This window comes from Phyllobates terribilis, unplaced genomic scaffold, assembly GCF_046119375.1.
Source record: "Phyllobates terribilis strain yellow unplaced genomic scaffold, ASM4611937v1 Scaffold_3__8_contigs__length_932513732, whole genome shotgun sequence".
Lineage (NCBI taxonomy): Eukaryota > Metazoa > Chordata > Amphibia > Anura > Dendrobatidae > Phyllobates > Phyllobates terribilis.
Window position 1 is genome coordinate 141,179,231 of NW_027362763.1, and position 27,529 is coordinate 141,206,759.

The 27,529-nt window shown below is 44.9% G+C and overlaps 1 protein-coding gene across 1 annotated transcript in view; it reads right to left on the minus strand.

The window, feature by feature from the left end:
- Positions 1–27,529, minus strand: part of TAF1B (TATA-box binding protein associated factor, RNA polymerase I subunit B) — a 174,299-nt gene that overhangs the window by 56,885 nt on the left and 89,885 nt on the right. The window contains exons 9-11 of the mRNA XM_073674171.1: positions 20,015–20,162; positions 8,685–8,862; positions 5,408–5,451 (exon numbers count right to left, since the gene is read on the minus strand). Of these exons, the coding sequence (XP_073530272.1) occupies positions 5,408–5,451; positions 8,685–8,862; positions 20,015–20,162 (370 nt within the window). The remainder of the gene's footprint in view (positions 1–5,407; positions 5,452–8,684; positions 8,863–20,014; positions 20,163–27,529) is intronic.

Sequence of the window (27,529 nt, forward strand, 5' to 3'; positions counted from 1 at the left end):
AAAATTACTCACCCTAAAAACAATACTTCTGGTGGCTTTAACATCAGCACGGAGGGTTGGTGAGTTACAGGCTTTATCTGCAGATCCACCTTTTACCTTAGTGCTAGACGATAGGGTAGTTTTGAGACCAGACCCTGCTTTCCTACCTAAGATTGTTTCTAAGTTTCATATGTCTCAGGAGATAGCTCTACCATCCTTCTGTCCTGAACCAAAAAATAGCAAGGAGGAAAGATTTCATACCTTGGATGTCAGGAGATGCCTTCTATATTATTTAGCATCCATAAGCTCATGGAGGAAGGATAGGGCCCTATTTGTCTCCTTTCAGGGCTCCCGAAAGGGATCAAAGGTCTCAAAAGGCACTCTATCAAGGTGGATCCGGGAAGCCATCACGATGGCCTATACGGGATCAGGCAGAGATCCTCCTAACATTCTGAAGGCCCACTCTACACGGGGCATGGCTGCTTCCTGGGCAGAAAGAGCGGACGTGCCCATTGAGCAAATATGTAAGGCGGCCACATGGTCATCTCCGTCCACTTTCTATAATCACTATAGACTTGACCTTTCCTTGCGTATTATTATTTTTGTATATTTCTAATTGACTAATAAACTTCAATGTTTTTATGCCATTTGTACTCAATCTCGCGCTTTTTCATACCATTCCTTGAGTAGGCAATGTTTTGCTCATGACTATGAGTGGTGAACTAGTTTATGTCGTCACCACTGATTCGTGAGCTCTTTGAAATGTTGGCCCAAGTGTTTTCTAGCATTTTTTATGTGATGTCATCGTAGAAGGGGTAAGAAGCTGATTAGTGACTTCTCTACTGCTCGTAGTTCCCACATGTTGGAAGACTCCAGACTCTCCTCCTCTGACCAAGTCCCCTGTATCGGGTGGTTGTCTAGGTGCGCCCCCCATCCCCTGGGGCTGGCGTCCGTAGTAATCACTCTGGTAATTTGGAGAACCCAGGGGATGCCTGTCTGGAACGTGTTTGTCTTTAACCACCAATACAGTGACTGAATTACATTGTGAGGGAGTGTTAACCTGCCCTCCAGATGCCCCCTGTGGACGATTTTGTTCTTTAGGACGTCCCATTGTAATTCTCTTGAATGAAATTGGGCCCAGCATACTGCTGGGATGCAGGAGGTGAGGGACCCCAGCAGAGACATGGCCTGGGTCTGTTATGGCTGTCGAAACTAAATTTTTTATTTTCTCTCTTTTCTGCTCAGGCAGGCAGCATTCCTGTCGAACCGAATCCAGAGTAAGGCCTAAAAAGATCTGAGTTGTATGTGGGATCAGTTTTGATTTTTCTAGGTTTAAACACCATCCTAAGTTTTTCAAGATGGTGCACACCTAATCAACTTGGTCCAGGCAGTGATTGTGAGTTTTGCCCACTATTAGGAAGTCGTCCAGGTACGGAATGATCAATCTGTTTTCCTCCCTGAGATGAGCCGTAACCTCCGCTATAAGTTTTGTGAATATGCGGGGCACCACTGCTAAGCCGAAGGGAAGAGCTCTGTACTGGAAGTGCTTGATGACTCCCTGCACCGTTCCGGCTACTCTGAGGTATTTTTGAAAGTCGTGATGGATTGGCACATGGTAATACGCATCCTTTAGGTCCAACACAGCCATGTAGCAGCCGGGGAATAGAAGGCTTATCGTTGATTTTATTGTTTTCATCTTGAATGATGGAATGTTCAGGAATTTGTTTAGGCCTTTCAAGTTGAGCATGACTCTGTATGAATTGTCTGACTTCTTTATAAAGAACAAGGTGGAATAGAACCCTCTTCTTTCCTCTTGTGGTGATACCTCCAGCAAGACGTTCTTTTGCAGGAGACCTGAAATCTCTTCCTCCAGTGCCCGCTGTTCTGGTAGAGAGGATCTTAAGGCAGTCGGAATAAATTTCTCTGGTGGGTTCCTCAGAAATTCCAGTTTTAAATATGATTTTACTAAATTGAGGATCCACTTGCTGGAAGAGATCCTTTCCCAGGCTGGAAGGAAGTGAGAGAGCCTCCCTCCCACCTGGGATAGAGTGTCATTTTGGTGGTTTGCGACTATCCTGGGAGGGCCCGCCGAACAAAAACCCTTTCCCTTTCCTGGAACGATCTTCCCATCTAGATTGTTCTGTGGATGTCCTTCTGCGGCCAAATTTCTTCCTCCGAAAGGACTGCTTAAAAGTTGAGAAGGAAGATTTAGGAAATCCTTTTTTGTTGTCACCTGCTTTCTCTAGAATTGTGTCAAGAGAGGCACCGAAAAGAAAATCTCCTTCACACGGAAGAGAACATAGCTTTCCTTTCGTTTATATATCCCCTGAGCAACATTTCAGCCAGACTGCTCTATGGCCGGCATTAGACAGGGCCTCAGATCTTGCTGCTAATCTGGCAGAATCCGCAGAGGCGTCCGATAAGAAGGCAGCAGCTCCTTTCAATACTGGTAGAGAGGCCAGAATGGAGTCCTGTGACTCGTTCTTAACCTGGTCTTCTAACCTGTCTAACCAAACCATAAGGGATCTTGCCGTACAGGTTGCTGCTATGGCTGGTTTCAATGCCCCTGCTGATGACTTCCAAGTACCCTTAAGGAAGGTATCTACCTTCCGGTCCAGTGGGTTCTTCAGCATCCCTGTGTCTTCAAAAGGGAGAGAAGATCTTCTAGAAGCTTTGGATACCGCAACATCCAGCTTCGGGGCTTTATTCCAGGCAGCGGTATCTTCCTCATGAAAGGGATATTTCCTTTTGAAGGAGGATGGAAGGGGACCCTTTTTCTCCGGCCTATCCCACTCCTTCTTGATAAGTCCCTGCACCTTATCATTAATCGGGAAAACTATGTTTTTTCAGATCCAAGGTGCCGAACATAATATCCTGTACCGATTTTTTTGCCTTTTGGTCAACTAACCCCATTGTGGACCTGACGGCTTTTACTAAGCTATCCACACTTTCCAGGGGAAAACAATGACCTGTGGCTGCCTCGCTATCCGAAGAGGAAGAGTCAGTGGAGTCATCCAGCATTCCCTTGTCGGATTCAGAGTCTGAAAGAGTGGGTGGGGTTTTTGCTCTATGGGTCTGGGATGCTTGTTTTGCTTGGGAAAACGATTTTAACGATTTTTCTACCTCAGACCTAATAAGGGTTTTTAGATTTGAAGCAAAATAAGGGGTTCCCTCTGAAATAGTTTCCTCAATACATGGCTGGCATAATTTTTTGGGCCAGTCTTTAGTCAGACCCCGTTCACACAGGGCACATACTCTGTACTTGGATTTCTCCATACATTTCTTAGTTTCTTAGGGACATCCTGACCATATAAAGGAGTAAGGAGAGGGAGAGAGGGAGACAAAACAGGAAAAAGTCTACATTAATATGTCGACTTTCACGTAGCTCACTCACCACCCAGTAGATAAAAACAGGGTACCGGAACGGGAGGCAGGACGGTATCCAATACTTCTCCTCGGGAGACCACGGAATCATCGATCCTACAGGAGCTATGCCGGCTGGATCTTGAATCCTTGGTGCTGAGTGTCCCAGAACGCCCACTGCTCCTGCTCTGCGGTGGAAGCTGCTCCTGGGTGCGCCTCTGGCGCTGAGGCTGCTGCGGCTGCTCCATCTCCTCGGGCTGCTGCAGCATGGACTGCTGCTCTTGCTGCTGATGCGGAGGGGAGGGCTGCTGTGAGGCCATTACGGTGCACTGCGCCCCTGCCTGGCCGGTGATCTGCCCTTAAGTACCCTCATTCTGCCAGGGAGCTCACCGGCCGGCGTTCCCGCAGCTTCCGGTACCTCCCACGAAAATTACACCTGGGGTCTGAGGTCCCGGGGCGCGTCATCGGGGAGCGACTTCCGGCTTCGTCACTTCGTCACCGTGACGTCACATCCGAGATGCAGGGTTTGCCGGCTACCATGCTGTGTAGGTGCCGCAAACCCCCGCCCGCACGCGGGGAGACCACATGTCGGCGCCCTCCGCGGCGCTTCCAGGACCCACGGGACCGGCCGCAGCAGAGACTGTGCCCTGCCACAACCGACCGGCACAGGTAAAATTAACTTGCTGCTGTCGCCGCCGACAAGAAGGAAGGTCCCCCATCAAGGACAGAAAACAACTGAGGCGGAGAGAGGCGCCGCCCTTTTTATCTTGAAGGTTTCCTATCCTTGAAGGGCGGATCCCCTCTCTCGTTGTGCTGTCATGGGTGACAGAAAAAAAGAACACGCCTCCACAATAGCTGATGTTTGTCAGTATGTGAGATGTAATGACTCTGCTGATTTCTTGGTCGAACCTCCTGAATCATTAGAAAGTGCTGGGAGATTAGAGCACATATGACTCACTCCTTTGTGATAAGGTCTCTGTGGGGAAAGGAGCAGCTGAATTTAGATGTGTTACATTAATAACCCTTCTATTCACTCTCCTCCAGATGATTCACACCTTTTGGATAGGGACCCTTGGGGAGAAGAGGCAGCATAGCTGAGTTTAGCTGTGTCAAATTACAAACTCTTCTATAAGCTGTCCTCTCCTCATAGCACTGTCAGCTCTGTGGTACTGCCCCTTCTCCCTCAATGCCTGTCCAGAGCTGTGTCAGTAACCACACTTGTGCAAACATAAGTATGACTCATCTGCGGACAGGCAGTGCAAGGGTAGGGGCAGTACAGCAGAGCTGACAATGCTATGAGAGGAAGAGAGCTGATATAAAGGTTTGTAATGTGACAGAGCCAAACTCAGCTGTGCTGCCCCTCCCCCCCCTCCCCAAGACCTTATCTGAAATGTGTAAGTCACCTGGGCTCTTGTCTCAGCTGCACTTTCTAACCAAGTAGGAAGTTAAGACCAGCAGGTCAGGGCTGTATCATTGCATCTCATACACTGAGAAACCTAAGCTATGGGAGGGCACATTCGTTTTCTGCTGTTTTGCTGTCTGCTTATGATTGGGCAGCTCATCCAGGGAGAAGTATATGCCCCATTGAAAACTATCTGATAACACCTACTTGGACTTAACAAAATTTAACTCATTAGGTGTCAAATACTTTGATAGCTAATATCTCTGCAACAGAGAGACAAAATTAAAATAAAAAACAAACAAACATTTAATTTCACTCTGCAGCCCCTATTACATCATGTGTTCAGATCAACATTAAAGATTTCATGGCATAGGGGGATAATAAGGGGAAGTCCTCAGCTCAAAACTTTCTGAAATGGAGGACCAAAATAATGAAAGGCTGCTGCTCAGGCAGAAACCATGCATTGCACGGTCGCCCATCCCTTTTGCAGCTCACTATGCTGCCCACAACTCTACGCTAGATAACCTGAGCGTAGCATCGGTCAGCACGGTTATATTTACAAGGTAAACCACTCATGTCAATGGCTGGATTTCTTATTTTTTTTTTTTTTTTTTAAGAAATCATGGAAAATGCAGGCAAACTAAATATAACACAGATCCTTACCGGTTTGCGCTTTATTTTTACTTTCAGCAAGCTTTGCTAATTTCCTGTAAAATATTAAAAAGAAGTTAAGAGCATATAGAGTAAGCATTGAAATACAATTTCAAGCTTGCCAACACATTCGGCCATGACTGTTTAAAGATGGGAGTGAGTGTGTGCGTATATACAGTACAGACCAAAAGTTTGGACACACCTTCTCATTTAAAGCTTTTTCCGTATTTTCATTACTATGAAAATTGTACATTCACACTGAACTGGCTCAGTTGCCCTTAGCAACCAATCAGAGTCCACCTTTCATTTTCCAAAGAGTCTGTGAGGAATGAAAAGTGGAATCTGATTGGTTGCTAAGGGCAACTCAGCCAGTGTCACTTTACACCATGTTTGATAAATCTCCCCCTTCATAACCGTATTACACTTTCTGTCCACCTACTTTTGGACAACCCTGTATATATATGTATGTGTGTATATATGTATGTATATGTATATACATACATACAGTACAGACCAAAAGTTTGGACACACCTTCTCATTTAAAGATTTTTCTGTATTATCATGACTTTGAAAATTGTACATTCACACTGAAGGCATCAAAACTATGAATTAACACATGTGGAATTATATACTTAACAAAAAAGTGTGAAACAACTGAAAATATGTCTTATATTCTAGGTTCTTCAAAGTAGCCACCTTTTGCTTTGATGACTGCTTTGCACACTCTTGGCATTCTCTTGATGAGCTTCAAGTGGTAGCCACCGGAAATGGTCTTCCAACAATCTTGAAGGAGTTCCCAGAGATGCTTAGCACTTGTTGGCCCTTTTGCCTTCACTCTGCCGTCCAGCTCACCCCAAACCATCTCGATTGGGTTCAGGTCTGGCGACTGTGGAGGCCAGGTCATCTGGCGTAGCACCCCATCACTCTCCTTCTTGGTCAAATAGCCCTTACACAGCCTGGAGGTGTGTTTGGGGTCATTGTCCTGTTGAAAAATGAATGATGGTCCAACTAAACGCAAATCGGATGGAATAGCATGCCGCTGCAAGATGCTGTGGTAGCCATGCTGGTTCAGTATGCCTTCAATTTTGAATAAATCCCCAACAGTGTCACCAGCAAAGCACCCCCACACCTCCTCCTCCATGCTTCACGGTGGGAACCAGGTATGTAGAGTCCATCCGTTCACCTTTTCTGCGTCGCATAAAGACACGGTGGTTGGAACCAAAGATCTCAAATTTGGACTCATCAGACCAAAGCACAGATTTCCACTGGTCTAATGTCCATTCCTTGTGTTCTTTAGCCCAAACAAGTCTCTTCTGCTTGTTGCCTATCCTTAGCAGTGGTTTCCTAGCAGCTATTTTACCATGAAGGCCTGCTGCACAAAGTCTCCGCTTAACAATTGTTGTGAGATGTGTCTGCTGCTAGAACTCTGTGTGGCATTGACCCTGTCTCTAATCTGAGCTGCTGTTAACCTGCGATTTCTGAGGCTGGTGACTCGGATAATCTTATCCTCAGAAGCAGAGGTGACTCTTGGTCTTCCTTTCCTGGGGCGGTCCTCATGTGAGCCAGTTTCTTTGTAGCGCTTGATGGTTTTTGCAACTGCACTTGGGGACACTTTCAAAGTTTGCCCAATTTTTCGGACTGACTGACCTTCATTTCTTAAAGTAATGATGGCCACTCGTTTTTCTTTACTTAGAATTTGTATTATGGCAAAAAAAAAGCTAACTGTCTATTCAGTAGGACTATCAGCTGTGTATCCACCAGACTTCTGCACAACACAACTGATGGTCCCAACCCCATTTATAAGACAAGAAATCCCACTTATTAAACCTGACAGGGCACACCTGTGAAGTGAAAACCATTTCCGGTGACTACCTCTTGAAGCTCATCAAGAGAATGCCAAGAGTGTGCAAAGCAGTCATCAAAGCAAAAGGTGGCTACTTTGAAGAACCTAGAATATAAGACATATTTTCAGTTGTTTCACACTTTTTTGTTAAGTATATAATTCCACATGTGTTAATTCATAGTTTTGATGCCTTCAGTGTGAATGTACAATTTTCAAAGTCATGAAAATACACAAAAATATTTAAATGAGAAGGTGTGTCCAAACTTTTGGTCCGTACTGTACATATATACACACACATAAATATACACAAACACACTCCCATCTTTAAACAGTCATGGCCGAAAGTGTTGGCACCCTTGAAATTGTTCCAAAAAAATAAGTATTTCTCCCAGAAAATTATTGCAATTGAACGCGTTTTGTTACACACGTTTATTTCCTTTGTGTGTATTGGAACAACACAAAAAAAACAGAGAAAAAAAAGGCACATTTTGACATAATTTCACACTAAACCCCAAAAATGGGCTGGAAAAAAATTGTTGCCACCCTTTGGAATGATTAACTGCAATCAATCGCTTCCTACAAAAGATCAACAAGCTTCTTACACCTCTTAACTGGAATTTCAGACCACTCTTCTCTTGCAAACTGCTCCAGGTCTTTCATATTTGAAGGAACCTTCTCCCTACAGCAATGTTAGGACGTTTACAACCTATGGCACAGGTGTTCACTCCCATTGAACACCTGTGGAAAGATCTTAATTATGTTGTGCACCCAGGACAAAGGAACAATTTTGGTTCTCAAGTTCTTAGACTGTTCTCTTCTCCTCTTTCTGTTCTCCATGCTTAGTGTGTCACACAAGATTGAGTCAACTTCTCCTCTTTATATCTGGTTTCAGGTGTGATTTTCATAGTGCCCACACTTGTTACTTGCCACAGGTGAGTTTGAACGAGCATCACATGCTTGAAAAAAAAAAAAGTTGCTTACCCACAATTTTGGAAAGGCGGCAACAATTTTGTCCAGCCAATTTTTGGGGTTTAGTGTGAAATTATGTCCAATTTGCCTTTTTTTCCTCTGTTTTTTGATTTTGTTCCAATACACACAAACAAAATAAACATGTGTATAACAAAGTATGTGTAATTGCAATAATTTTCTGAGAGAAATACTTCATTTTCTGAAATAATTTCAAGGGCACCATATATATTATATATTTATATATACACACACATATGTACAGTATATTATACTTATGGGAGCCACAAGCCCTGCTAACAGCTGATTGTGGGGGGTTTTGGCCACGTTAACAGCTGAATGTGGGAGTTCAGCCCCATTAATTGATAACCTAGTCCCAGACTAACACAATAGGCTTTTGAAAAGGTTTTTCTCCAAAACAGACTACCTCTTTAAGCGGAGACTGAACATGAGCCATTTAGAGATGTATTTGTGGCTTACCATTCCAAGTCATCGTTAAGGCCAAATATTAACTTGAGAACAATGACTATTATGGCCACAGCTTGTATGTCGTATGGAATCATTCTCTTTAATCTTAACCGGGGATTATACGTCAAGACTGCGCTTTCGTCCAGCCCGGCCTTCTTTGCCACCAAGCAAGTCCAATTATGTAGCTCATCTGATGAAGAAAATATCTAAGTAAATCTAAGAAATTACATTGTAAAACAAAAGCAAAAAACAAAAACGACTAAGCCTTGAAGTTAAACCAGTACTGCAGCGTTACTGTATACCCTCTACAAGAGCAATGATGTCAGATCTATTTAAATAACTGTATAATACACAGTGAGCGGCGGCTGTAAGCACACGCCAGCATTTTGATTGACAGCTAAAGGTGCAGCGTATCTGTGCAAAGCGAGTTGTCAACCATAGTGCCGGGGAATGATTACAGCCACCGCTCACTGGGTACTGAGCAGTGACTATTGCAACACCAGGCACGCTCCTATAACTGAAAGCTGGCGTCTGCTGGGAGGAATAAAGTTCATTTTCTCCCAGTAGCCGGGCTTTCAGTAGGGGGAGCACTGAAACGCTATTAACCTGCAGATTAACCCTGTATGAGGTTGGGGACATGACAGGTTCTTTTTAAGGGAACAGAAGATGCAACAATTCCTGGAAGTACGCAAAGCCATTGTTACAGATGTCTAGAGGGAACAGAAGTGTCCCTAAGAAAGTTATTTTGCATGCTGTGCTGATCTATATGTGCAAGTTTATGGGTGACTTGGGAGCGGTAGTGTAGAATCTATATAATGTGTAACAGCTGTACTCTCTGGAAGTCCCATAAACAATGAAGGAAGGGGGTATGCACGCCCAACCGCTGCGGCAGTCAGGAGCGGCAGGGTCCCAGCTGTGGGCCCCTCCAGCGATCAGCACATTATCAGCTGTGAGTAAGTGTGTACTTTGTACAAACTCTTTAGGCTTAGTGCCCACGATGCAGAAATGAAGCAGAAATTTTCCTGAGCATTTCTGCATCTCCTTGGCAGAAAAACGCATGCGGTTTTTACATGCGTTTTTTGCAATGCATTGTATAGGCAAATACGCATGCAGAAACGCACAAGAATTAGTCATGTCCGTATTTTTTCTGCGAGTAAAATCTGTGCAGAAAAAATCCTTTAAATGTACATCTGATAAATGGCGTTTTGGTGCACAACCCATGGCAGGCGATGACGTTCAAACTACCGCGTAATCTTTAAAAAAAAAAAAAAAAAAGTTTGTATCTAAGCAGATATGCTCTCCAAAAAAGCAGTCACGGGGCCAAATTGTGTACACCTGAGCCTAGCACCCATGGAAACCCCATCTGAACGTCAGCCACATTGGAGTAATGAGCCAAGGCGATAATTAACGACATGTCAGAAGCCGAACAACCTGTTTGTCATACAAGCAGCATAGACACAAGCTGACCTGTGTGTGCAGTAAACACGCAGAACATGCAGGCTGTCACTTATCTCCTCCGTACAGTAAGAAAAATCTCTTCAATTCCTACATTTCCAGTCTAACGAGAAACTCAACTTAAGATTTACCAGACATCAGCACAGTACGCAGTCTCTCACTGGTGCTAAATAAGTAATGCCCAGCCGCGGGTAAGAAGCGTCCTGCCCGAAGGGCCCGGGGGACGGAACTTCCCAAAGACCTCTAAGCGTAAGACTATGAGGTGCGAGTTGGCACTGCAGTTACTGAGACTGGAGAAATGAATACTTTGTAAACTAATTAATATCTAAACCCTTAACAGGGCTTGTCCTCTTTTGAGAACAATTTCCTATTTAAATGCATGTATTTAAAGCTAAAAATAATTTATTGCAACTGGGTTTACAATAAAAATGTTGCATTGTTTGGCTTTTACAGGTTTTTTCTTTCGCGGCACATTCAACTTTGATGTGGTCTGTTGTCATAAATCAGCAGAGAGGAGCTCAGAAACAGACAGAGAAAAAAGAGTTGTAAGTGTTCACGTCAGAACAAGTTCACTGACAGATTCTCAAATCATTCTGCAGCCAGCGTTAGATGTGGAATACATTATATACACAAACGTATATGTGCGTGCGTGTATATATGTATACACACACATATATGTATGCATATTTATATATGTATGCATATATTATATTATATTATATATATATATATATATATATATACAGTACAGACCAAAAGTTTGGACACACCTTCTCATTTAAAGATTTTTCTGTATTTTCATGACTATGAAAATTGTACATTCACACTGAAGGCATCAAAACTATGAATTAACACATGTGGAATTATATACTTAACAAAAAAGTGTGAAACAACTGAAAATATGTCTTATATTCTAGGTTCTTCAAAGTAGCCACCTTTTGCTTTGATGACTGCTTTGCACACTCTTGGCATTCTCTTGATGAGCTTCAAGAGGTAGTCACCGGAAATGGTTTTCACTTCACAGTTGTGCCCTGTCAGGTTTAATAAGTGGGATTTCTTGCCTTATAAATGGGGTTGGGACCATCAGTTGTGTTGTGCAGAAGTCTGGTGGATACACAGCTGATAGTCCTACTGAATAGACTGTTAGAATTTGTATTATGGCAAGAAAAAAGCAGCTAAGTAAAGAAAAACGAGTGGCCATCATTACTTTAAGAAATGAAGGTCAGTCAGTCCGAAAAATTGGGCAAACTTTGAAAGTGTCCCCAAGTGCAGTTGCAAAAACCATCAAGCGCTACAAAGAAACTGGCTCACATGAGGACCGCCCCAGGAAAGGAAGACCAAGAGGACAAGTTTATCCGAGTCACCAGCCTCAGAAATCGCAGGTTAACAGCAGCTCAGATTAGAGACCAGGTCAATGCCACACAGAGTTCTAGCAGCAGACACATCTCTACAACAACTGTTAAGAGGAGACTTTGTGCAGCTGGCCTTCATGGTAAAATAGCTGCTAGGAAACCACTGCTAAGGACAGGCAACAAGCAGAAGAGACTTGTTTGTGCTAAAGAACACAAGGAATGGACATTAGACCAGTGGAAATCTGTGCTTTGGTCTGATGAGTCCAAATTTGAGATCTTTGGTTCCAACCACCGTGTCTTTGAACGACACAGAAAAGGTGAACAGATGGACTCTACATGCCTGGTTCCCACCATGAATCATGGAGGAGGAGGTGTGGTGGTGTGGGGGTGCTTTGCTGGTGACACTGTTGGGAATTTATTCAAAATTGAAGGCATACTGAACTAGCATGGCTACCACAGCATCTTGCAGCGACATGCTATTCTATCCGGTTTGCGTTTAGTTAGACCATCATTTATTTTTCAACAGGACCATAACCTCAAATACACCTCCAGGCTGTGTATGGGCTATTTGACCAAGAAGGGGAGTGATGGGGTGCTATGCCAGATGACCTGGCCTCCACAGTCACAAGACCTGAACCCAATCGAGATGTTTGGGGTGAGCTGGACCGCAGAGTGAAGGCAAAAGGGCCAACAAGTGCTAAGCATCTCTGGGAACTCCTTCAAGATTGTTGGAAGACCATTTCCGGTGACTACCTCTTGAAGCTCATCAAGAGAATGCCAAGAGTGTGCAAAGCAGTCATCAAAGCAAAAGGTGGCTACTTTGAAGAACCTAGAATATAAGACATATTTTCAGTTGTTTCACACTTTTTTGTTAAGTATATAATTCCACATGTGTTAATTCACAGTTTTGATGCCTTCAGTGTGAATGTACAATTTTCATAGTCATGAAAATACAGAAAAATCTTTAAATGAGAAGGTGTGTCCAAACTTTTGGTCTGTACTGTATATATATATATATATATATATATATATATATATATATATATATATATATACACACACATACAGTACAGACCAGACCAGAAGTTTGGACACAACTTCTCATTTAAAGATTTTTCTATATTTTCATGACTTTGAAAATTGTACATTCACACTGAAGGCATCAAAACTATGAATTAACATATGTGGAATTATATACTTAACAAAAAAGTGCGAAACAACTGAAAATATGTCTTATATTCTAGGTTCTTCAAAGTAGCCACCTTTTGCTTTGATGACTGCTTTGCACAATCTTGGCATTCTCTGGATGAGCTTCAAGAGGTAGTCACCGGAAATGGTTTTCACTTCACAGGTGTGCCCGGTCAGATTTAATAAGTGGGATTTCTTGCCTTATAAAAGGGGTTGGGACCATTAGTTGTGTTGTGGTGAAGTCTGGTGGATACACAGCTGATAGTCCTACTGAATAGACTGTTAGAATTTGTATTATGGCAAGAAAAAAGCAGCTAAGTAAAGAAAAACGAGTGGCCATCATTACTTTAAGAAATGAAGGTCAGTCAGTCCGAAAAATTAGGCAAACTTTGAATGTGTCCCCAAGTGCAGTTGCAAAAACCATCAAGAGCTACAAAGAAACTGTCTCACATGAGGACCGCCCCAGGAAAGGAAGACCAAGAGTCACCTCTGCTTCTGAGCATAAGTTTATCCGAGTCACCAGCCTCAGAAATCGCAGGTTAACAGCAGCTCAGATTAGAGACCAGGTCAATGCCACACAGAGTTCTAGCAGCAGACACATGTCTACAACAACTGTTAAGAGGAGACTTTGTGCAGCAGGCCTTCATGGTAAAATAACTGCTAGGAAACCACTGCTAAGGACAGGTAACAAGCAGAAGAGACTTGTTGGGGCTAAAGAACACAAGGAATGGACATTAGACCAGTGGAAATCTGTGCTTTGGTCTGATGAGTCCAAATTTGAGATCTTTGGTTCCAACCACAGTGTCTTTGTGCGACGCAGAAAAGGTGAACGGATGGACTCTACATGCCTGGTTCCCACCGTGAAGCATGGAGGAGGAGGTGTGATGGTGTGGGGGTGCTTTGCTGGTGACACTGTTGGGGATTTATTCAAAACTGAAGGCATACTGAACCAGCATGGCTTCCACAGCATCTTGCAGCGGCATGCTATTCCATCTGGTTTGCGTTTAGTTGGACCATCATTTATTTTTCAACAGGACAATGACCCCAAATACACCTCCAGGCAGTGTAAGGGCTATTTGACCAAGAAGGAGAGTGATGGGGTGCTACGCCAGATGAGCTGGCCTCCACAGTCACCAGACCTGAATCCAATTAAGATGGTTTGGGGTGAGCTGGACAGCAGCATGAAGGCAAAAGGGCCAACAAGTGCTAAGCATCTCTGGGAACTCCTTCAAGATTGCTGGAAGACCATTTCCGGTGACTACCTCTTGAAGCTCATCAAGAGAATGCCAAGAGTGTGCAAAGCAGTCATCAAAGCAAAAGGTGGCTACTTTGAAGAACCTAGAATATAAGACATATTTTCAGTTGTTTCACACTTTTTTGTTAAGTATATAATTCCACATGTGTTAATTCATAGTTTTGATGCCTTCAGTGTGAATGTACAATTTTCATAGTCAAGAAAATACAGAAAAATCTTTAAATGAGAAGGTGTGTCCAAACTTTTGGTCTGTACTGTATATATAATATATATATATATATATATATAATATTATATTATATATATACATACATACATACATACACACACACACTGGTGCATCTCACAAAATTAGAATATCATAAAAAAGATAATTTATTTCAGTTCTTCAATACAAAAAGTGAAACTCATATTATATAGAGTCATTACACACAGAGTGATCTATTTCAAGTGTTTATTTCTGTTAATGCTGATGATTATGGCTTACAGCCAATGAAAAACACAAAAGTCATTATCTCAGTAAATTAGAATACTTTATAACAACAGCTTGAAAAATTATTTTAAAATATGAAATGTTGTCCTACTGAAATGTATGTTCAGTAAATGCCCTCAATACTTGGTCGGGGCTCCTTTTGCATCAATTACTGCATCAATGCGGCGTGGCATGGAGGCGATCAGCCTGTGGCACTGCTGAGGTGTTATGGAAGCCCAGGTTGCTTTGATAGCAGCCTTCAGCTCGTCTGCATTGTTGGGCCTGGTGTCTCATCTTCCTCTTGACAATACCCCATAGATTCTCTATAATAGATTCTCTATGGGGTTAAGGTCAGGCGAGTTTGCTGGCCAATCAAGCACAGTGATACTGTTGTGTGTAAACCAGGTATTGGTTCTTTTGGCAGTGTGGACAGGTGCCAATTCCTGCTGGAGAATGAAATTCCCATTTCCAAAAAGCTTATCGGCAGAGGGAAGCATGAAGTGCTCTAAAATTTCATGGTAGACGGCTGTGCTGACTTTGGTCTTGATAAAACACAGTGGACCTACACCAACAGATGACATGGCTCCCCAAACCATCACTGATTGTGGAAACTTCACACTAGACCTCAAGCAGCTTGGATTGTGGCCTCTCCACTCTTCCTCCAGACTCTGGGACCTTGATTTCCAAAAGAAAATTTGAACTCTGTGACCTTGTGGAGTGTGTCAATGACTGCCTTCTGGACATCTGTCAAGTCAGCTGTCTTCCCCATGATTGTGGAGCCTACTGAAACAGACTAAGGGACCATTTTAAATGCATAGGAAGCCATTGCGGGTGTTTTTTGTTAATTATTTTAATTTACTGAGATATTGAGTTTTGTGTTTTCATTGGCTGTAAGCCATAATCATCAACATTAACAGAAATAAACACTTGAAATAGATCACTGTTTGTAATTTATATATATACACACACACACACACACACACACACACACACACACACACACACACAGACACACAGACACACATATGCAGTGGCTTGCAAAAGTATCCTCCCCCCTTGCTATTTTCCAAGTTCTGCTACTTCACAACCTGAAATTTCACTTGATTTTTTGAGGGTTTGCATCAGTTCATAAAAAGAACATGCCTACAACTGTGAACATTTGGTTTTCTTTTTATTGTGAAGCAAACAACAAATAGGACAAAATAACTGAAAACTTCAGTGTGCATAGCTATTCACCCCCTAAAGTCAGTACTTTGTAGAGCCTCCTTTTATGGCAATTACAGCTGCAAGTCGCTTTGGATAAGTCTCTATGAGATTTCCACATCTTGCCACTGGGATTTTTGCCCATTCCTCAAGGCAAAACTGCTCCAGCTGCTTCAAGTTAGAAGATTTCCTCTGGTGAACAGTATGTCTCAAATCACTGACAGACTGAAACAGGTTTTGATCAAGAATATTACTGTATTTCACACCATCCATTTTCAGACCATTTTCCATGTCCCTGCTGCCAAAAAACATCCCCACAGCCTGATGCTGCCACCACCATGTTTCACTGAGGGGATAGTGTTCTTGGGTCCTGAGATGTGTTGGTTTGGCGCCAGACATAGCGTTTACCTTGGTGGCCCAAAAGTTCAATTTTGGTCTCTTCTGACCACAACACCTTCCTCCATATTGGGGGGAGTCTCCCACATGTCTTTTGGCAAACTCAAAACAAGCCTTATAATTTTTGTGTGTAAGTAAAGTTTTTTTTCTGTCCACTCTTCCATAAAGGGCACCTCTGTGGAGTGTACGGCTTATTGTGGTCGTATGGACAGATGCTCCAGTCTCAGCTTGGGAACTCTGTAGCTCCTTCAGGGTTACCTTTTGTCTCTCTGCTGCCTCTCTGATTAATGCCCTCCTTCGGTGGGCTGAGAGTTTTGATTGGGGGCCCTCTTGTAGCAGGTTTGTCGTGGTACCATGCTCTTTACATTTGATGATTATGGATTTGATGGTGCTCCGGGGGATCATCAGAGATTGGGATATCTTTATAACCCAACCTTGACTTGTACTTCTTAACAATTTTGTCCCTGGCTTGTTTGGAGATCTCCTCGGTCTTCATGGTGTTTGGTTAGTGGTGCCTCTTGTTTAATGATGTTTCAGCCTCTGGCCTGTCAAAACATGTCTATATACTGACAGACCATGTGGCACTTAGATTGCACATAGGTGGACGTCCTTAACTAACCATGAGACTTATAAAGGTAATTGCTTGCACCAGAAATTTTTAGTGGCTTCATCGCAAAAGGGATGAATACATATGCACATGCCAATTTTTAGTCACTTGATCCCATAAATTTTATTTATGCCTATATTTTTCACACTTCACCAACTTAGATTATTTAGTGCAGATGCTTCACACACAAATCGGATTACAAAAATATTTAAACACAGGTTGTAATGTAACAGAATTGGTAAAAAGCCAAGGTGGTAAACACTTTCACGTACTGGAGGGGAGATATGTTTCACTGAGGCTATTAGCTTCGGTGATTTGAAACCTAGAAGTTTGCTCCAGCACACTATGTGCTGACAGGGGTTAAACGGCCAATTTCAGGGTTCGGTTTTTGTGAACAACCATAGAGCGGGTGGGAGGATGTTCACCATATCTCCACCCCAGGGTGTGGTCTGAGATATAAATAGCTGGCCTTTTGGGCTTTTAGGTGTTCAGTGTGTCTGTCTAAACTCAGCTCTGTGTTTGCTATCCCTAAGCGGACAAATATGTTCTGTGCCATATATTTTCTTTTGTTTTCCCGTTATGCCATTAGGGCAGTGTTTGTTTTGATGGACTTTACATTGGTTTATGCTGCGGTTGAATAAACCACTGAAAGACTTAAAGAGACAGAGTTTCTGTGTCTACTTCCATGTGCAGTTGAGTGAGCTATATATATATATATATATATATATATATATATATATATATATATATATAGTGCCTACAAGTAGTATTCAACCCCCTGCAGATTTAGCTGGTTTGATAAGATGCAAATAAGTTAGAGCCTTCAAACTGCAAACGAGAGTAGGTTTTATGAACAGAAGCATAAATCTTACAAACCAAAAAGTTATGTTGCTCAGTTGAATTTTATTAAATTTTAAACATAAAAGTGTGGGTCAATTATTATACAACCCCTATGTTTAATATTTTGTGGAATAACCCTTGTTTGCAATTACAGCTAATAATCGTCTTTTATAAGACCTGATCAGGCCGGCACAGGTCTGTGGAGTTATCTTGGCCCACTCCTCCATGCAGATCTTCTCCAAGTTATCTAGGTTCTTTGGGTGTCTCATGTGGACTTTATTCTTGAGCTCCTTCCACAAGTTTTCAATTGGGTTAAGGTCAGGAGATTGACTAGGCCACTCCAACACCTTGACTTTTTCCCTCTTGAACCAGGCCTTGGTTTTCTTGGCTGTGTGCTTTGGGTCGTTGTCTTGTTGGAAGATGAAATTACGACCCATCTTAAGATCCTTGATGGAGGAGCGGAGGTTCTTGGCCAAAATCTCCAGGTAGGCCGTGCTATCCATCTTCCCATGGATACGGACCAGATGGCCAGGCCCCTTGGCAGAGAAACAGCCCCACAGCATGATGCTGCCACCACCATGCTTGACTGTAGGGATGGTATTCTTGGGGTCGTATGCAGTGCCATCCAGTCTCCAAACGTCACGTGTGTGGTTGGCACCAAAGATCTCGATCTTGGTCTCATCAGAACATAGAACCTTGAACCAGTCTGTCTCAGAGTCCTCCAAGTGATCATGAGCAAACTGTAGACGAGCCTTGACATGACGCTTTGAAAGTAAAGGTACCTTACGGGCTCGTCTGGAACGGAGACCATTGCGGTGGAGTACGTTACTTATGGTATTGACTGAAACCAATGTCCCCACTGCCATGAGATCTTCCCGGAGCTCCTTCCTTGTTGTCCTTGGGTTAGCCTTGACTCTTCGGACAAGCCTGGCCTCGGCACGGGAGGACACTTTCAAAGGCTGTCCTGGCCGTGGAAGGCTAACAGTAGTTCCTTAAGCCTTCCACTTACGGATGATGCTCCCAACAGTGGAGACAGGTAGGCCCAACTCCTTGGAAAGGGTTTTGTACCCCTTGCCAGCCTTGTGACCCTCCACGATCTTGTCTCTGATGGCCTTGGAATGCTCCTTTGTCTTTCCCATGTTGACCATGTCTGAGTGCTGTTCACAAGTTTGGGGAGGGTCTTAAATAGTCAGAAAAGGCTGGCAAAAGAGATCTTTAATCCACACATGTGAAGCTCATTATTCTTGGTGCCTGAACTACTTCTTAATACTTTTGGGGGACCAAACAGAATTCTTGTGGTTTGAGGGGTTGAATAATAAATGACACTCTGAATTAACTTTTAACGTTTTTTAAAAAAAAAACAAAAAACAAAACAAAAACAAAATTTGCTGCAGTGCATTTCCCACTTCCAGGCTGATCCACAGTACAAATGTCACAATGCCAATTTAATTCCGCATGTGTCAACCAGCTAAATCTGCAGGGGGTTGAATACTACTTGTAGGCACTGTATATATATATATATATATATATATATATATATATATATATATATATATATATATATATATATATATATATATATATATATATATATAAATAAATAAACAAAGATCAACTGGGTGTTTCTGTTCCTCTTGTCAGAGAAGTCTGACACTGTCCAATCAGTGATGACAATATCAAGCAAATTAGCCTTCTATCGCCGAACAAAAGAAAACTCTTGTGAGTACCACCTAGAAGAGGTAGCCACCTTTGAAGTCTATGTCAGACCCTAAAAAGGGTTGTCCATTTTAAAACTTTTCATTAATATACCTAGTGCAGCCTGCTAAACTAGTGACAAGCCCAGTCCCTGCTGCATTAAGATGTAAACAAACAGAATTGCAAGTTGAAAGGGACTCCATGGAAAAAGGTGGAGCAAAAAAAATGATGAAATGTAGGCACTAAGCAACATGGGTAATAGTAAATGCTTTTATTTTCATACATTTTTACTAAAATGGAAAACCCCTTTAAACAAGGCAAAGACCCCGAAACAGCTGTCTATACAGGAGATACTGGCTTGGCATTTATTCCTAGTCATGTTGTAAGGCTCATTAAAGAGTCGGCCATTGATTTATAATGTAGGGACTTCATGGGTGGTACTTTACAAGATAGTTTGTTTCTTTCATTCTGTGGAAGAGCTATTTTTAAGACTTTTCTCCAATGCCAAAAGACTCCATACTCAGCTTGCCTCTTTAAGAAGAACCAGTATTGCCCTGGGTAGGCTGTGGGGCAACACACCCTACTGACAAAACCAAGGAGTATTGTACGTCATTGTACGTCATAATGCTGCTCATTTGCTGGCAGTCGTCACCTCCAGTTTTTGCTCCAGTGTTAGCAATGGCCCAATTATGATAAGTATGATAAGTATAGGCAGATGTAAATTGAAAAATAAGTTTTGAGCTATGCTATTTGACTAATAAAAATAGATATTTTTTATTCTAAATATTTTTTTATTTCTTTTTTTTAAAACCATTACCCCATCATTAAGACGCACAGACCTACAACCAACAGCCAGATATCCCAGGGGGGAAAAAATACCTGGCAGATTCACTTCCATCAGATACTTCATACAGAGCACATTAGGGTGGTAATAGCAGGTGTCCTTTACTGGAGGGAATGGAGGTAAGTGCAGAAAGTTTCCAAGGTCATGGGAGATATCCAGGATTTGTTTGTACACTGGGAAGTCCTGTAAAGAAAAAGATGAAAAATTTACAGAATTTATCTCAAGTTCAGTTTAATCCCTTGAATGAAAAAAAAACTTTACATATCGGAACATGATGAAGAGAGTTCAGGTTTAAGGAGGTTTTCTGAGACATTATAAGGGTGTAAAATGCCTAAAATAAAAAAAAAAGAAAGAAAGCAGGTACTCACATTCCCTGGGTCGAGCATTTGTCGCCTGCAGCGGTGACATCATGTCGACAGCGTCCAGCACAAATGTAGCAAAATCACTCATGCCGGCACAGCTGATAAAATTTTGCCACTGGATCCATCCTTCACTAGTTCTAATGCTGTCGGTCAGATAAGCTCAGATGCACCCAAAGACCCTATCTAATAAAAAAACATCTCACAGTCCAGTTGTATCACTGCTGAGCTATGCTAATGATCCCACCAATATCAGCTATATTTGCACCCAATCATCCTTTTTAATTCATAAAAAAAAACAATGACCCTGTCCAATAAAACTTCCCCAAGAACCTTTCACTGCATCCCCAGTACCCAGACAGCAGTTTTGTAGAGTAAGGAAGTAGACAAGAGAGAAGATGAGTAGAGTTGATGCCTAGCAGAGTAACTGCAAGTGAACACCGCCATCTGCTGGTCAAAGGCGAAAGTGAAAGTAAAGGAAAAATTACAGTAGTAGGAACTAAATAGTGGGAATCCATGTTCCCACAGGAAGAGTTTGAAAACGACACCAGGTTAGGTGACACCTGTGTCACAGTTACTAATTATAAAAGGCCTGGCCGGACTGAGAAGAGACAGTTGGCGTCGGAACCTGTACCAGGACAGGTTGTGTGGCTTCTAGGTGGGCTTACAGCCACCATCGCCACAAAAGGGTCCGACGGAGGTCAGATGCCGGAGAAGGTCTGAGCAGTGAGTCAGATCCGTGCTCCACCCCAGTATATGTCTGTGACCAGCGCAAGTAGAAGTCCGCAAGCAGCGCCAGTAGAGGTCTGCGAGTAGCGCCAGTAGAAGTCCAGAATCCGCGCCAGTAGAAGACTGTGAGCAATGCCAGTAGAAGACCGTGACCAGTCCGAACCAAGCTCAAGAGACGATCCAGCTGTAGCAGAGGACATTTCCTGTGGGCTGTTACTTCCATCACAGACGTATGATACAGGGTAGGGCTGGGGTCATGCTTCAGGGAACGGAGACGGCCAGTGCGAAGAGCACAGTATATCCAGTGATCCGCATATCTAGGACATGCGGCCTAGTGGGAAGTACCGGTGATCCCCGCTAGGGCAGTGTAAAGATCAGAGGTGTTAATAGAGACTACGATGGGGACGGCCTAGTACAGAGAGTGACGCCCGTGAAGTTGAGACATAAAGGCATCAACAGTCGTTTAACTGCTAGATAACAAGAACAGTGTATGTAAAAGAACGTTGCATAATATTGTATTTAGTCACATTGCTGTGTCGTAATATACTATGTTGACCCTGTTACTGGCAATATAGTGCTTACTTGCACACACACACACACACACACACACACACACACACACACACACACACACACTGCTCAAAAAAATAAAGGGAACACTTAAACTACACAATGTAACTCCAAGTCATTAACACTTCTGGGAAATCTACCTGACCAGTTATGACTCAACACTGATTGTGAATCAATTTCTCCTGCTGTTGTGCAAATGGAACAGACAACTGGTAGAAATGATCAGCAATTAGCAAGATACCCCCTATAAAGGAGTGGTTCTGCAGGTGGTGACCACAGACCATTTCTCTGTTCTCATCCTTTTTGGCTGTTTTTTTGGTCACTTTTTCATTTTGCCATTGCTCTCACCCCTAGAGGTACAGTAGCATGAGGCGGTGTCTACAGTACAACCCACAGAAGTTGCTCAGGTAGTGTAGTTCATCCAGGATGGCACATCAGTTCGAGCTGTGGCAAGAAGGGTAGCTGTGTCTGTGAGCACAGTGTCCAGAGCATGGAGCAGATACCAGGAGATGTGGAGGGAGTCATAGGAGGGCAACAACCCAGCAACAGGACCGCTACCTACGCCTTTGTGCAAGGAGGAACAGGAGGAGCACTGCCAGAGCCCTGCAAAATGACCTCCAGCAAGCCACAAATGTGCATGTGTGTAACGGGTCTGGGAGGTGGAACCTCTGAGCAACTATACAAGGGGGCAGTCCTTGTAAGGAAGCGGTTGGCTCCCAGGGAAGACGGGCAGGTAGTCACGGCAATTGACAGGGACAGTCTCTGGGTAGAAGGGCAGCGGGCTGGTGGCTGGTGAGCGCTCCCAGGTGAGCGGGCGAGAGTCTCTGGACAGGCAGGTGGTCACGGCAAGTGACGGCAGAGCCTCCAGGTAGGCTAGCAGGCAGGTAACAGGTGAGCGCTCCCAGGTGAGCGGGCAGGCTGGTCCATAGACAGACTGACAGGAGTCGGAGGGCAGACCGTCAGACCGCAGGCTTGCAAGCGGGTAGCGGATATCAGGCAGGTATCAAGCAGGAATCTGGCAGGTGACTGGCAGGTAACAGGCAGGAATCTGGCAGGTGACTGGCAGGTAACTGGTAACGGGACCTGAGGGCTGAAGCAGAGTGAAGGCTTTGCAACAACATTGCTCGGGCACCTCCATTTTGGAGGAGGTGCCTTATATATGGGAGGTCCTCCGGCAATTGGCCGGGGACTCCTTAGGACGGCGCGCGCGGTCCCTTTAAGAGAGGGGGAGCGCGCGAGCACGCACCCTAAGCACACTGCCGGGGAAGGAGCGCGTCACGGAAGCAGCGGGGAGAGAAGCGCTGGAGGACGCCGAGCCAGGAGCGGGGAGGTGAGAGGGACGGCGTCTCTGCCTAGTACGGGGCAGAGACGCCGATGCTACAGTACCCCCCCCTTTAGGCCCCCTCTTTTTTTGGCCAGAAAGAAATTTTTCAAGGAGAAGCGGGGCGTTGATGTTCTCCCTGGGTTCCCAAGTTCTCTCCTCAGGACCAAACCCCCTCCAATCTACCAGAAAAAAGGTCTTTCCTCTTACCCTCTTGGAGGCCAGAATACTCTCTACCTCAAAGACGTCATCAGCGGAAACCGGAGCAGGAGGGGCACCTGGATTATTGGAAAAAGAGTTAAAGACAACGGGTTTGAGGAGAGATACGTGGGAGGAGAGATACGTGGAAGGAGTTGGGAATCCGTAGGGTGGCCGGGAGTTTTAATTTGTAGGCCACAGGGTTAATTTGCCTGAGGACTTCGAATGGACCGATGAATCGAGGGCCCAACTTGAAGGAGGGTACTTTGAGGCGCACATGTTTGGACGAGAGCCAAACCTTGTCTCCCGGACGGAATTGAGGCGGATCCAGACGTCTCTTATCAGCATATCTCTTCATCCGCTCAGAGGACAGAAGAAGAGCGGACCTGGTACTCTCCCAAATAGTAGAAAATTCGCTGACAAGAGACTCCGCAGCAGGGTTGTTCACAGAAACTGAGACAGGAAGTGGAATCCGGGGATGTTGGCCACCGACTATAAAGAACGGGGATTTGGAAGAGGATTCGCTCTCATGGTTATTGTAAGAGAACTCGGCCCATGGTAGGAGATCCACCCAGTCCGAATGGTGTGCATTAACGAAGTGCCGGAGGTAACTGGTCAGGATCTGATTGATCCGCTCCACTTGACCATTGGACTGTGGGTGGTAAGCGGAGAAGTCCAGGGTGATGTCTAGCTTACATGTGGCTCTCCAGAAGCGTGAGGTGAACTGAACCCCGCGATCCGACACGATGTGGAGGGGCAGGCCATGGAGACGGAAGATGTGGCGGATAAAGTCTTTAGCCAGCTCGGGTGCAGATGGGAGACCAGGCAGGGGAATGAAGTGGGCCATCTTAGAAAAGCGGTCAGCGACAACCCAAATGACTGTACAACCGGCAGAAATAGGAAGATCGGTGATAAAGTCCATAGCAATGTGCTGCCAAGGAGCAGCAGGTACGGGAAGGGGCAGGAGATGGCCGGCTGGTAGATGTCTGGAAACTTTGTTACGGGCACAGGATGAGCAGGTCGCGACGAAGTCTAACACGTTCTTACGCAGGGTAGGCCACCAGTAATGCCGGGTAATGAGTTGGAAGGTCTTCTTTTGGCCAGCATGGCCAGCTAGTTTAGAAGAATGTCCCCAGCGAAGAACCCTCTCCCGATCTGGTACAGCTACAAATGTCTTACCGGGTGGGAGACGAGTCAGATCCAAGGGGGCCACATTCATCACCTTGGAGGAGTCGATGATGTGCGTAGGCTCCTCCTCTTGATCGGAGGACAGGAAGGACCGGGACAAGGCATCAGCTTTGACGTTCTTGTCCGCCGGACGGAAATGAAGAATGAAGTCGAAGCGGGCAAAAAACAACGACCACCGGGCCTGGCGAGGATTGAGTCTCTGGGCATTTTGGAGATATGCCAGGTTTTTGTGATCCGTGTAGATAATTACCGGGTAGAGAGCCCCTTCAAGCAGATAGCGCCACTCCCCCAGTGCCAATTTAATGGCTAACAATTCACGGTCTCCTATGGAGTAGTTGCGCTCAGACGAGGAGAAGATTTTGAAACAAGAGGGGATTGTAGGGAGAGAAAATAGGAAGCGCAGGCTTCTAAGTGTAGTAGTTAGATTCCAAGGGTATATACTCAGTATAAATCCACTCACCTATTTGGTATCTTGAGGTAAAGCATGTAAATCCAATCAGTGGATCACTCCATTCCTCTTTCCATTCAGTTTGCTGCAGAAATCTGGGAGCTGATGAGAGCACTGGACAGAGCTTTCATAGGCAATACCACTTTGTAAATGTTTTTTCCCAGCAATATGCGCTCCTGAAGGATGATGATGGAACTTGATATTCGGATTAAAAGAATTTTTATTTCAAACTAAAATACAACCGGTTTCGACTTCTTTGAGTCTTCCTCAGGTATGTGCATGATGTTATACCTGAGGAAGACTCAAAGAAGTCGAAACCGGTTGTATTTTAGTTTGAAATAAAAATTCTTTGAATCCGAATATCAAGTTCCATCATCATCCTTCAGGAGCGCATATTGCTGGGAAAAAACATTTACAAAGAGGAGAAGATTTTGGAGAAGAAGCCGCAGGTTACCATTCTCCCGGTAGAAGATTTTTGGGTGAGTACCGCTCCGGCTCCGGAGGAGGAGGCATCAACCTCCAGGTAGAATTGTGTATTACAGTCCGGATGGTGCAGGACGGGGGCAGAGGCGAAGGCTTTCTTTAAGGAAAGGAAGGCCTCCTCAGCTTCAGGCGACCATGTCCTGGGATTAGCCCCCTTACGGGTAAGTGCAGATATGGGAGCAGTCCGAGACGAGAAGTGTGGGATGAAAAGACTATAGTAATTAGCGAAGCCCAGGAATCGCTGTATCGCCTTCAAACCTTCAGGACGAGGCCATTTTAGAACGGAAGAGAGCTTCTCGGGATCCATTTGCAGACCTGTCTGGGAGATGACATAGCCCAAGAACGGTAGGGAGGTCTGGTCGAAGAGGCACTTCTCGTATTTGGCATAGAGGTGGTTCTGCCGAAGCCTAAGCAGGACCTGACGAACATCCCTTCGGTGTGTGGGGAGATCCGGAGAGAAGACCAAGATATCGTCCAGGTATACCACTACACAGGAGTACAGGAGGTCGCGGAAGATGTCGTTGACTAGTTCTTGAAAGACAGCGGGAGCATTACAGAGACCGAAGGGCATCACAAGGTACTCATAGTGACCGTCCCGGGTATTGAATGCCGTCTTCCACTCGTCTCCTTGACGGATACGGACCAGGTTATATGCTCCTCGTAGATCCAGCTTGGAGAAGATCCTGGCGCCCTTGAGACGGTCAAACAATTCGGAGATGAGCGGCAGGGGGTATTTGTTTTTTACTGTGATGAGATTGAGTCCTCTGTAGTCAATACAGGGACGTAGCGAGCCGTCTTTCTTTTTGACAAAGAAGAATCCGGCTCCAGCCGGGGAGGTAGATTTTCGGATAAATCACCTAGCCAGATTCTCTTCAATGTACTCAGACATGGCCCGGGTCTCGGCTGCAGACAACGGGTAGATACGCCCACAGGGAGGAGTGGTGCCAGGTACCAGGTCGATCAGGCAGTCATATGGCCTATGGGGTGGCAATGTCTCTGCTTCCTTCTTACCGAAGACGTCCGCATAGGGCCAGTAAGGAGCCGGGAGACCTGGTAAATTAGCTGGAGTAGGCGGAGGGCGAGCTGGGCGGACCGGAACCAGGCAGGTCCTATGGCAGTCTGGACCCCATCGGAGTACTTCACCGGATCGCCAGTTCAATACGGGTTCGTGTGTCTGGAGCCAAGGTAGACCTAGCAACAGGGAGTGAGAAAGTCCGGACAGCACATGGAATGAGATTTCCTCAGAGTGCAGCATTCCCACCTGCAGGGTTATGGGTTCAGTGACGAGCAGGATGGTCTCCGAGAGAAGTCTTCCATCCACGGAGGCGACTGACAATGGTTCAGCCAGGGACTTGGTGGGAATACGGTATCTCTCTACCAGAGACTGGGAGATGAGGTTTCCAGCAGCTCCAGAATCCAGGTGGGCGAGTTCAAAGTGACGGTTTTCTCCCCAAGCAATAGAGACCGGTAAAGTCAGAGACGGAGAGGGCTTACTTTTGTCTAGGACGACCTCTCCGAGCGGTCCTAGACACTGGCGTTTCCCGGCTTTTCCGGACAGGAACGGATGAAGTGCTCCATACTGCCACAATAGAAACAGCTTCCCTCGGCTCGGCGAGATTCTTGGCGAGATCTGACCATCTTGGTCTGGTCGATCTGCATAGGTTCAGGCGAGAGCACCCGCGGAGTGACTGGTTGAGAGGCAGGTCTCAGGGAAGTAGGAGCAGAGCAAGAAAAGTCTTTCTCCCAGGCAGTCTCTTTGGCATGTTCTTGGAACCGGATGCCAATCCGGGTAGCTAGTGACACCAGGTCATCCAGAGTGGTAGGAATGTCCCGACCAGCTAACTCGTCCTTAATCCGACCGGAAAGACCTTCCCAGAAGACGGACACCAGAGCCTCATTTTCCCAGGCAAGCTCAGAAGCGAGGGTGCAGAACCGTATGGCATATTGGCCCACGGTGAGACTCCCTTGGCGGAGACGTAGCAGAGAGGAGGCAGAAGAGGTTTTCCGTCCAGGTTCATCGAAGACTTTCCGGAAAGCAGCGAGGAAAGACGGCAGGTCGGACACCAGGGGATCCCCTCTCTCCCACAGGGGATTTAGCCATGCCAGTGCCTCCCCAGTGAGATGGGACATGATGAAGGCCACCTTGGCCCGGTCGCAGATGAACTGGTATGCCAATAGCTCAAAGTGCAGGGTGCACTGGTTTATGAAACCCCGAGCTAAAGTAGGTTCGCCGGCAAAGCGTGGAGGTGCCAGA